Source organism: Rhinopithecus bieti, unplaced genomic scaffold, assembly GCF_001698545.2.
Source record: "Rhinopithecus bieti isolate Rb0 unplaced genomic scaffold, ASM169854v2 scaffold_1583, whole genome shotgun sequence".
Classification (NCBI taxonomy): Eukaryota; Metazoa; Chordata; class Mammalia; order Primates; family Cercopithecidae; genus Rhinopithecus; species Rhinopithecus bieti.
This window is the reverse complement of record NW_016803645.1, coordinates 2,096,596-2,109,232: the sequence shown is the minus strand read 5'-3', so window position 1 is coordinate 2,109,232 and position 12,637 is coordinate 2,096,596. Positions and strand designations below refer to the sequence as shown.

The 12,637-nt window shown below is 39.8% G+C and overlaps 1 protein-coding gene across 1 annotated transcript in view; it reads right to left on the bottom strand.

Moving 5' to 3' along the window:
- The window catches only part of CNKSR3 (CNKSR family member 3), a gene marked incomplete at its 5' end in the record, with an annotated part of 47,664 nt that overhangs the window by 16,604 nt on the left and 18,423 nt on the right, over positions 1-12,637 (bottom strand). Inside the window, 5 exons of the mRNA XM_017891928.1 lie at positions 515-661; positions 922-990; positions 6,127-6,186; positions 8,477-8,596; positions 11,406-11,447. Of these exons, the coding sequence (XP_017747417.1) occupies positions 515-661; positions 922-990; positions 6,127-6,186; positions 8,477-8,596; positions 11,406-11,447 (438 nt within the window). The remainder of the gene's footprint in view (positions 1-514; positions 662-921; positions 991-6,126; positions 6,187-8,476; positions 8,597-11,405; positions 11,448-12,637) is intronic.

Below are 12,637 nucleotides of genomic sequence, written 5' to 3'. Positions count from 1 at the left end.
TTTTTTTGAGAATGTAGTCTTGTTCTGTCACCCAGGCTGGAGTGCAGTGGCATGATCTTGGCTCACTGCAAGCTCTGCCTCCCGGGTTCATGCCATTCTCCTGCCTCAGCCTCCTGAGCAGCTGAGACTACAGGTGCCCGCCACCATGTCCGGCTAATTTTTTGTATTTTTAGTAGAGACGGGGTTTCACCGTGTTAACTAGGATGGTCTCGATCTCCTGACCTCATGTTCTGCCTATCTCAGCCTCCCAAAGTGCTGGGATTACAGGCGTGAGCCACCGCGCCTGGCCTCATTCTTTAAATAGTCATATATGGTTACTGGCTACTATACTGTTCCATGTAGATCTAGAATTTATATTTTCACATAGGCAGGATTATAGGATAATTACATACAAACTCCTGAAACCAATCAATCACCTTCAAATTTCAATCTCTTTTTGTTTGGCGACTAATGAGATACTCGACATTGTTCAGGTGCTGATGCTAGATGGAGGCTTACAGTCAATCCCAGATACCTGTACAAGAGGCGGCTTCCACCGTAGGTTTTTCAGGGGAGCAGGAGTAAAGTTGAAAGACCCAGTGGGGCGCTTCTTAAGCAGTAACACAACTCCTGTGGGATTCTCTCTCAATTTCTTCACCAGATTTTTCAGCTGCCATCCCACCTTCAAATAAAGAAAATGGAGAGGGAGGACTTGCTCATGAATAATGAAAAACTGAACCTATGAATTTATCTTGAGGCAATGTGAGTTGTGAGCAAATACATAGAAACAAAATAGGCAGGCACAAGTATGTTCATGTTAGCACAACCTAAAATAATGAAAAACGGGATATAAGCGGCAAATTTTAAAACTTTAAACAAAATGGTTTTAGATTTAATTAAAAGTTCTAAGGAAGAAAATTGAGTCTCAATAAACAAACTCACCACAGTTTGCTGATTAACTTGAATGACTTCATCACCAGCATGAATCTTCTGAGATCTGTCTGCAGGAGACTGTACAGAAACAAAATAACCTGCCTTAATTTTTTTAAACCTTCTATTTCTTTGTGCTTTTATTTCTTCCTGCTTTTATTTCTTCTTTCTTCCGTAGACAATTAGCAACTGAAATAACATTTTCTCAGGAAAAATAAACAATGCACTTTATTCCCCTGAGACTACACAGTCTATAGGACCTTCCCCATGAATCCTGTGTTACCCATTTTATTAGTGTCTGTTATAACTGATAATTTGTCTGTTAGAATAGCCAGGTTCATCCAATCTACCCAGAAGAGACTGGACATACTGTCTTTTGTTTTGTTTTGCTTTTAAGACAAAGTCTCACTCTGTCACCCAGGCTGGAGGGCAATGGTGGATCTCAGCTCACCGCAACTTCTGCTTCCCAGGTTCAAGCAGATATCCCAACCTCAGCCTCTCAAGTAGCGGGGATTACAGGCACCTGCCACCACGCCCAGCTACTTTTTTTAGTAGAGATGACGTTTCACCATGTTGGCCAGGCTGGTCTCAGACTCCCAACCTCAGGTGATCTGCTGGCCTTGGCCTCCCAAAGTGCTGGGATTACAGGCGTGAGCCACTGGGCCCAGCCTGGACATACTGTCAAAATGATTGGCTGATAGAAGCTATTGGCTCACTAAAAAATTCTTACACATATCCTTATCAAAATTAATCCCATAAAAGCTGACCAACTGTTCAACACGGAAAATCATCTTTGTAACTCTGTCATCTCGTTTCCTTATTAAAACTAAATGTTCTTATTCTACTTTTCCATATTATTGCAATGCTGCTAAAATAGAAAGTTGGTGGGAACAGAAATTGCTTTAAAGAAAATGAATTTAGTTTTCTTTTCATTTTCAGATTACATTCAAAAATGAGTTTTCAGTGTCAAAACAAAACCCAGACTTTTTTTCCTTCAAATAATGCCTGGTTATTAATTTACCATCGCTGCAACAAAAATATATATAAAGGGATATAATCCATTTGTCAAATATTTTGCTCAAGGTGTTCTCGTTCATATAAGCCACCTAGAACTCCTATGTTGAAGGTATCTCACATATGACTAAGAGAAGAAGAAAGGACAAACCTTGGATTTCAAATTCTAATCAAACCTTATCTAGAACAGAGTATTTAATTTTCTAACTTACATCACTGGCTGAATCTTCAAACAATTTCCAACTATCCAAAAAATAGCACTTTTGAACACGAGGAGAGGGATAGCAATGAGACCCAAGACACACTGGCTGAAGTTTCTCTAAATTGTTGTGACAGGCTCAAAGGGAAATTAACAAGCAGCCCTAAACTGTAGAAACATTCCCTTTGATTTTATCTAGGTCCCATACAAGGCCCTCGTAACTGTGACAGTTATTTGTGAAAACATTTAACCTCCTATCGTACCTGGCAGTGCTCACTTGAGAGACCAACCCATGTTCATCTCAAGTTTCTAGTTTTTTGTCTTTTTTTTTTTTTTTTTTTTTTTTTTTTTTTTTTTGAGACTAACTCATGCTCAGTCACCCAGGCTGGAGTACAGTGGTACAACCTTGGCCCACAGTAACCTCTGCCTCTGAGGCTCAGCCATTCTCCTGCCTCAACCTCCTGAGTAGTTGGGATTATAGGCACCTGCCACTACGCCCAGCTAATTTTTGTATTTTTAGTAGAGACGGGGTTTCACCACATTGGCCAAGCTGATCTTGAACTACTGACCTCAGCTGATCCACCCGCCTCGGCCTCCCAAAGTGCTGAGATTACAGGCGTGAGCCACCCGTGCCTGGCCCATCTCACGTTTCTCACATCACTTAAAAAATGAATTTATCTATGCTCCTTTTTGTCCCGTGTGTCAGATGCTGAACCCACAGTTACAGGCCTACTTTAGTAATTCTGATCCTAATCGGTCCAGTCCAGTTAATCTTCCTGGGCAAGGGATTCATTTAAGATAAGCTTCACTTTACAAAAGATAGCCCCAAGGCCAGGAAGTCCCTGTCTCTACATGTGCAATCTTAAAAAACATGCTCTGATGTCCTGAACTGACTTCCCTTCCTAAGGATCCTTTTGCATTCATTTCTCAAATGTCCAATCAAGCGATTAAGAGTTGTGTTTGGCAGAACACTGGTAAAGAGAGAGTTCGGTACCAAAATTCTGCCCAGGGCAGTAGCTCTTGCCTAGCTTCACCATGAGGAGGACAACTGAAAAATGATGCTTGTGTTGGTTTGCTGCAGAAGGGTCATGACCTAGAGAATAATGCACCCATTCTTCAGAGGCTAATCTAACTCCCACTTGATCTGAGGAGTGGAGGATACAAGTATGGATGAGGTTGTGTCAAGACTCTTGTCAAGGTCTAAAATAACATCAAAAAAAGAATTAAGATAGAGAAACATCAGACACTGCTGGGTCTGACTTTGGAATGATCCTGGCCTCTCAGGTAACTTACCTTCAAAGAAAGGGACTGAAGGCCTTGCTTGCTTGCTTCAGCCTCAAGTCCAAGATTGAAGAATATGAACTTAATTCACTTGTGAAAACAATGGGTGATTTTCATCCACTGCTACCTACCATACTAGGCTTCTATTGAAACATTCTGACAGTGAAGTCATAGCAACCTCAAGTGATAGCCAAAAACTGACCTGGAGCTGGCACTTTCTACTGCCATTCAAGTATATAATACCCAACATTAAGAATAAAATATCCAGGGGCCAGGCACAGGGGCTCACGACTGTAACCCCAGCACTTTGGGAGGCCGAGGCGGGAGGTCAGGAGATCGAGACCACCCTGGCTAACACGGTGAAATCCCATCTCTACTAAAAAATACAGAAAATTAGTGGGGCGTGGTGGTGGGCGCCTATAGTCCCAGCTACTTGGGAGGCTGAGGCAGGAGAATGGCGTGAACCCAGGAGGCGGAGCTTGCAGTGAGCAGAGATTGTGCCACTGCACTCCAGCCTGGGGACAGAGCGAGACTCCATCTCAAAAAAAAAAAAAAAAAAAAAGAATAAAATATCCAGATTGAGTTGGGGAGAAGTGGGCTCTCACCTAACTTCCCACACTTGTCTAGAAGACTTAGACTTACTTAGCCTAGTGTCTAGCACATTCCAGGTCCTCAATAAATGCGAACTGAATGACTAAAGGAATGAGTGACATTTTCAAGTGGATTACCAGATGGAAGAAGACAAGTTTTCTTTTTTGATCTCTAACAAGATGGTAGCCACCACTCCCTGAGATGACTTCCATTCAGTCTTACATGGGAACACCAGGGCCGACCCTGAGTCTGTCAGCCAGTGTTACAATTCTGGTAGGAATTCAGAGAATATATCATTAATGACATATGACATTTCATTTAATTCAAAAGCAGCTTTGTTTAGTCTGTCATTGAACTCTTTTCTTTTTTTTATTTTTTATTTTTTTTGAAATGGAGTCTTGCTCTGTCGCCCAGGTTGGACTCTGCAGTGGCTCGATCTCGGCTCACTGCAACCTCCCAGGTTCAAGCAATTCTCCTGCCTCAGCCTCCCAAGTAGCTGGGATTACAGATGCGCACCACCACGCCTGGCTAATATTTTGTATTTTTAGAAGAGATGGGGTTTCATCGTGTTAGTCCTGATGGTCTTGATCTCCTGACCTTGTGATCCGCCCACCTCAGCCTCCCAAAGTGCTGGGATTACAGGTGTGAGCCACTGCGCCGGGCCCGAATTCTTTTCTTTAAAAAGGGGGGTGGTCCAAGAGGAAGGAAATACTATGCCTTCCAGTAGTAATTCTGTAGTGCTCCAGATCCAAGATGGCAATTGCTTCAAAACCCAATAGAGTTGGAAAACACACTGGTCTGGTTAAGATAGACAATGCAATCATCAAATTGCTAGACTGCAAAACTTCAACTCTAAAAACTGAAATGACATTCACCATGTTTCTCATCTATACAGACATGACTGTGTTCTTATCACGGCTAAGCTGCAACGTACTGAGTCTCAACCAAGAATGAAGGAAGAATCGTGTGTTGCATCTTGTGTCTTTTCTTCAGCACCATCCCCAGCCTAAAAGTAGAGCTTCCTGTGCTGTTATTATCTAGGAGGTGATACGGTATAAAAACTCCTAGTGACTCTCAAGGCTTCCTCGCTGCAGCTCAACAGAGAACCCTGAAAGACACTACCATTTCCTACCCATTTATCTACCAGAACCATGCAATGCATTTATAATTCATTGACTGCCTTAAGCAGTATCATTTTCTCAGTACAAAAATCAAGTGCTTATCACAGACACTCAAAGATCATGCCATTTTTCTTTATCGAAAGATCTAGCAGCTGAAGCTCAAAATTAGACACATATTTCTACCAAACAGATTAGAAAAGCAGCTACTAAAATTTCCCCTAATTTTAGGAATTATCTCCTCCTGTCTTAGCTGATTAAATAGGTTAATTCCCCCAAATCCATGGTTCTTTTACACAGACCCAGGGAAGCTATTCAAACATTTTTAGTTTCACATCAATGTCTTTCAAAAGCAAGCCATATTGTAGGCTGCAAGAAGAAAGCATTCAACTAGCTCTACTTCTCACAAATTCAAATGCTTGAGGGGCTAAAGACAACCCTACACATAGCAAAATTTCCAGAAGGAAGTACACAGTGTACACAAGTCTCTCACAGTAGAAACAGACCTGCTTTTCCTATTCAAAGGGTGGGGAGAGAGGACTAAATTTCAGTATCATGCCAAATATTATGAAACACAACTATAAAAATATGTCGTAAAAAAAACCTGAAATAGCTGCTTTGGAGACATAAAAATTCCATTAAATCAAAAAATATATATTTTATACACATGGCTACCAATCCCAGTTCTTATAAGAGTGATTCTCAAAAACAAAAAGATCATTGCTTTTGTATTTATGGCTTAACACTTCCAGGGTGCAAAAGCAGTAATTAACACAAGGGTAGCGTAAAAACTGGGCAAGGTGTATGAACAAGAGCAATAAAGGACTATTTAAATAATAAATTGACAACAGCTGGTGACAAGCAGTACTCTGTCAACAGAAATAAACAAAGCAGGTACCCATGCTCTCATAATAATCAAACAGCATGCACGCATTTAAATTCAAAGTATAGAGACTGTGGATCAAATTTGTTTAAACACACAACAGCTTTTACACTTAATGAATATACACTTACATTTTCTGTGGTTCCAGTAATCACATGTAACCCATCGTAGGTTGATTTGATGTACATGCCCTGGAGTGAGTCACAAACAGATTAACTCATTACTCCAACATTTAGAGACATCGCCCCAAGCGAGACTTAAACTTATAAAACATTAACAACAGTCCCTTCAGAACAATAGTCATTTTTCAGCCTCCTGAAACATCGAGAAACAAGATCCAAAGGGTGGTGAAGGGGAGCTAAGCAAACTGAAATACTGGTGAAAGCAGTAAAACGTGTGATCTCTTTGATACTATAACCTGTGTACCAGGCACACAGAATTTTGCCACTACTCCGAGGATGTGGGCGTTTTCTTAGACCTACAGAATGAGTGAATGAGGGAGGCACTTCAAACAAGAACGGTTCTATTATGTTGACGATGAGACGGGGTCTTGCTGTGTTGCCTAGACTGGAGTGTAGCAATGCCAACACAGCTCACTGTAACCTTGAACTCCTGGGCTCAAGTGATCCTCTCACCTCAGCCTCCCCAAGTAGCCAGGACTACAGGTGTGTGCCACCACACCCAGCTAATTCTTTTATTTTTTTAATAGAGAAAGGACCTCACTATGTTACCCGGGCTGGTTTCAAACTCCTGGGCTCAAGGGATCCTCCCACCTCGGCCTCCCAAAGTGCTGGGATTATAGGTGTAAGCCACCACACCCAGCCAAAGAACAGTTCTTTCTTGACCATTTCTTGGTCTAGGGACACAATATATTCATTTAAATTTGGTAACCGAAATAACCTCAGAGTGACTATTAAAACTACTAATAATCAGACAAAGATATATGAACAAAGATTATTAAATAACAAAGCATAGGTAGCAAATTAGTAACAGACACCCTTCCTTTTAAGGGAAATGTAAAGATGAATGAATATTCTCTCTTCTAAGAGGCCTGAGAGGCAAAGTCAGAGGCCATGCCTCACTAAGTGATACACCGAATGTATCATTGAGGAATTATTTCTGCAGTTGTACTCACCACATGTAAATGTTGTTTAATTAAACTGTTACAAGACGGGAAAAGAGAGCAAAAAGTAGAACGGGCAAAAAGTAGTTGCTCACCCTGGTATCTATGCTGTAATAATGTGGACCCTCCTCAGAAATTACGCTGCACCCAGCCTGCTCATTAACCTACACCAATTTATGATGAGAGTCCCATCAAACACCAACGCCTTCAGGTTCTCCCCATTCCTCTCCTATCCTGTTACTTTCACTCACAGATTATATCAGCTTCACCCCTACACATGGTACTGCCCCTCCCAGGGCACTGCTTGTATAACTCTACCATCTGAAATGACAACTCCATTTCTGCCTGCTCAGGGCATTTATCTGCTTAAATATTTTACTATAAACCTACCTCCAGGAAGTCCTCCTTGTTTAAACTTAATCTGTTATGATCCATCATTTGCCTTGAAGTCAAGCAGTACCAATATGCAAAGTTCTGCTCACTAAGAATGCGGGCCTAAAACAGTCAGTTGATTTTTGTTTTTTTCTGTCTAAGAGCAGAGACTACCTTAATAGCTCCCAACAGCTACCTATACATTAGATACTTCTCCCCCTCCACCTTCTCCTCCTCCTCCTTCTCATCATCATCATCAATATCAGCAACAGTAGCTGCAGCCACATTAATGCACACGTACTATGTGCTTGGGGCCTGGCACTTGGCATTCACAATCTAATACAATACTTTCAACAACCCTATGAGGAAACTGACACGTAAAGAGGTTAAGTCCCTAAAGAGCCAGGATTTAAACCCAGCTCTCTCTGACTCAAAGCCTCTAAGCTAACTAATGGGCTTCACAGCTTCTTCACGAAAATTTCAGCAAATTAATCCCACAGGATGCACGCTAGGTACTAGGAAACTACCTGTATGTAGTCCCACAGCCTGTTGTGATATAGCTCATATATTACTTATGAAACATTTCTAAACCCTTCTTAAGAATCACTGCCTTCAACCAGTCTCTTCTCACATTCATCTAAGTGCTAATAGAGACTTTCAGAGCAGATGTTGTTTTTGTAGCCAGAGACCATATTTCCTTTGTGTAAATGTTTTATATTTCCTTGCATTGCTAAGTCCTAAAAATAAAGTGTTATCTTCAAAATATGAGTATACAGTTTTAAATTGTATTTATTTTATACTTTGAAGATGGAAAACATATCAACAGGATTCAAGATAGCACATTCCTAACTACATAACGGAAGGCGGTCTAACTTAATTCTACTTTTCAGCAATTATAGTGAAAGCAATAAGGAATTTTTTTTTAAAAATTTAGTAAATGATGATATATGTTATCTGAAAATAAAACAAGTGTTATTAGAACTTACCAGGCCTTCCCCAGGTTTAATGTTTGGTAAGTGAACTTCCTCCAGACATGCACACTGGCTCATCACAGGATCTGTGGTAGATCGAATTGTTTTGTCACAGATGCCATTTAAAACCTTGACCTAGAATTGGAGAAGCAAATAGTCAGGAAAGTTCAATCATTAACCAAGTTTATCTCAAGGTGATTTTTAGAGAAATGCATTTCACCTATAATCTTTAGTTCTGGTCGGCAATCATTCTGATAATTCTGCTCAATGAATGCATGGCATTTAGACTTCATGTTTACCATCCGTGGGAATAGTGTCACTATTTCAGCTTTGTTTAGAAAGGGCAGCTTTTATATTCACTCCTTTATGACCACTGAAGAGCACAGGCCAGGCAGAAATCCCCTTTCAGCAATGAAGTGGAATTCTCTCTCCCCGGCCACCTACCTGATTGCTCACAGTCTCTGAACACCAAATATTGACAAGGTTAAAAAAAAAAAAAAAAATTGTTTTGGGCCTAAACCATTTTTTTAATGGACTTTACTTTTTTAAGTTGTTTTAGGTTTATAAAAAAAATTGAGCAAAAAGTCCATTGAGTTCCCATATATCCCCTCCACCACCACTCTCCATTCCCAGCTTCCTCTATTACTAACATCTTGTACTAGTGCAGTGCATTTGTTAAAAATGATGAACTAGGCTGGGCACAGTGGCTCATGACTGTAATCCCAGCACTTTGGGAGGCCAAGGTGGGTGGATCACCTGAAGTCAGCAGTTCAAGACCAGCCTGACCAATATGGCAAAACCCCATCTCTACTAAAAATAGAAAAATTAGATGGGCATGGTGGCGGGTGCCTATAACCCCAGCTACTCAGGAGGCTGAGGCTGCAGAATTGCTTGAACCTCGGAGGCAGAGGCTGAGGCTGCAGTGAGCCAAGTCACAGCACTCTACTTCAGCTTGGGTGACAGAGCGAGACTCTGTCTCCAAAATAAATTTTTAAAAAATGATGAACTAATATTCAGACATTAACTAAAATCTTTAATTTATATTAGGGTTCACTTTTTGTGGTGTACATTCTACAAGTTCTGACAAATGCCTAATGTCATGTATCCATCATTACAGTCTCATACAGGATAGTTTCAATGTCCTAAATATCCCCTGTGCGCAACCTAAGTATCCACCACCCCATCCCTCACCATGAACCCCTGGCAAACATAGATCTTTTTACTACCTCTGTGGTTTTGATTTTCGAGAATGCCAAATAGTCAGAATTATGCAGCATGTAGCCTTTTCAGACTGCCTTATTTCAATTAACAATATGCTTGTAAGTTTCCTCCATATATTTTCAGGACTTAATAGCTTATTTCTTTTTTATTGCTGAATAATATTCTATTTTATAGATGTACAACAGTTTATTCATTTACTTATTGAGAGACATTAAGGTTGCTTCCAATTTTTTTGGCAATTTTGAGTAAACCTGCTATAAACATCCTGTGCGCATTTTTTGATGTAAATTTTCAACTCCTTTGGGTAAATATCTAGGAGCACAACTGTTGGATCATATGGTAAGAATATGTTTCATTTTGTAAGAAACTTCCAAATTGTCCTCCAAACTGCCTGCACCATTTTGCATTTCTACTAGCAGTTAATGAGCATTCCTGTTGCTCCACATCCTCAGCAGCGTTTGGTGTTGTCAGTGTTTTATATTTTAGCCTATATAACAGGTGTATAGTGGTATCTCGTTGTTTTAATTTGCAATTCCCTAATTACAAATGACATTGAACATCTTTTCATAGGCTTATTTGCCATGTGTATGTAAGTACCTGTTCAGATCTTTTGCCTCCTTTATAATTGGATTGTTTGTCTTCTTATTCTTGTTTTAAGAGTTCTTTGTATATTTTGGATACAAGTCCTTTATCTGATAGGTGTTTTGAAAACATTTTCTCCCAGTCTGTGGCTTGTCTTTTCATTCTCTTACCAGTGCGTTTCACATAGCAGTTTTTAATTTTAATGAAGTCCACGTTATCAATTTTTCTTTCATGAATTATGCTTTTGGTATTCTATCTGAAAACTCATTGCAAAACTGACTGACAGTCACCTACATTTTCTCCTATGTTATCTTTTAGATGGTTTATAGTTTTGCATTTTACATTTAGGTCTATCATCTTTTTAGTGATCACTCACAGTCTTTGAATGCCAAACACCGACAAGGTAAAACTAAAGAGACAATGAGAGGATCCCTATTAAGTGGTCTCCTTGTAGAAGTCACAGTGGTTACGTGTGGTATTTCCCCAATCAGACTCATCTAACGTTTCAAAATTAAACAACCAAAGAAATCAGGAAATTTCTTTCCAAGGGGGAGAATCCAAGAAGTGATACTTTTTACATTCCTCCAATTTGTTTGGCCTCCCTATTTATGGAAAATATATTTATAGCAGTTTCATTGCTAAATTCCTCAACATCAGTAGGAGGAAGGTCTTATCAAAAGAGCACAGGCTGGCTTATGTCAAAAGGAGGAAGTGATGATGAATAGTTACAAAATGCTCCTTAAACAGTTACAGCACATCCCCCCTCCATCATAAGGTTTTTGCCAAGAATTTTTTTCTTAAATCAAAAGGGTCCTAAAGTGAAATTGGCACATCAGTTCAATCATGATTAGCAGGCTACCTAGCAATGTACGTATAACTGTATCCTGATAAAATGTTCAGAAAAAGTAATAATAAAACAGAGACTCAATGTAGCTAATTTAAGCACAGGAATTTTCACAGTAGTTGGTCTTGTTAAGTAACTTTTATGCTTTCTCTTCCACTTAAATTTAAAAACTCATGTCCCAAAAGCCAATATTTCAAAGTATCTCCTGAAGTAATTAGCCACGGTGCATTTACTTAATGTGATTCCCACTGCCTTTGGAAAAGGAATTTTACAGTAACTTTTAGAACGCATACTTACCACAGTTAAAACTTTATCCTCCATTTCTGCTACAAAGCAATCCTAAAGAAGGGGATGGAGAAAATGAACACTAAGTACAAGAGTTAAACACGTTCAGAACTGTTGGCTTAGCTCTCTAGATATTTTCTGCAGCTCAAGGTGGTCCCTGACATAGCCCTCAGCCTGCACAGTCCTGCGGGACTGGGATGGGAAAGGGAGGGTAGAGTGGGAACAGAGATGACGTTCTCACCTTCTGAAGGTCCCGCTCTCCCCTGACCCAAGGAGTTCTCATTCAAGGAACCCATTTGGCCAATTACTTAATTTGAAAACTTACAAAAATCATTGAACTGAAATCCACCTACTCTCCAGACTGTCCAGAGAGTAGTAAGTCAGAAATCCAAGTCAAGAAACCTGACGATGGCTCCCAGCGTGCCCCAGGAACAGATAGCAGTGGGCCGACAAGCTGGCAGTCTTTAGCTCTGGACCTGCCTACAAGAATAGCTTTCAAATAAGGGCTTGAGTAAACTCAGCCACGAACGTTTATTTTAAGCACCACTGAGATTAAATCAGATATTTCAGTCCTTGATAGATGAAAAGAGTTCAACAAAACATTCATTAACACACTGCCAAAAAAGTGGTCTTGAGGTATGCTATTGATGACACAAAATAAAGGGCTGGAATGCAAAGCATTATTTATTCAGCTTAAGAACAAAAGGCTTGGAACACTGTATGAACTGGGTTAGCTGATTATAGGAACCACCATTGTCCTGTCTCAAAGCTGCCAGAGTGAAATTGCCAATGTGAAACTTTCACAGTTAACCTTCTAGAACTCATCTGTAGCAAAGGATTTCAACCTATACTGCAGAATGCATGCAGAAAAAAAAAAAGTCAATACAACTAGATTCTATAGAGTTTATTCAGCACTATTAACTATAATCCCAAGCTAGGATAATCTTAAAGATAATGCTAATTCTTTTATGTACATAAAAAAATGTTAATCAACTGTGTTGGAATTGTCAGGCGAAGATTTTCACTTCAATCAAAAGTCATTTTAGGTTAGTTTTACTACTTCTGAAGGAGGAAGATGGCTACCAGTTTCTATTCTATATGATTTAATAATCAGACTTTTATTGTCTTCTTAAATTTGTTTAAACTTTTTTCTACTAGATAAAAACGTAGGAAACGATAATAATGACTGCTCCTAAAATTTATACTGACTCTCAGGAAAAGAGCAGCCCAGGGAGAAAAGACTT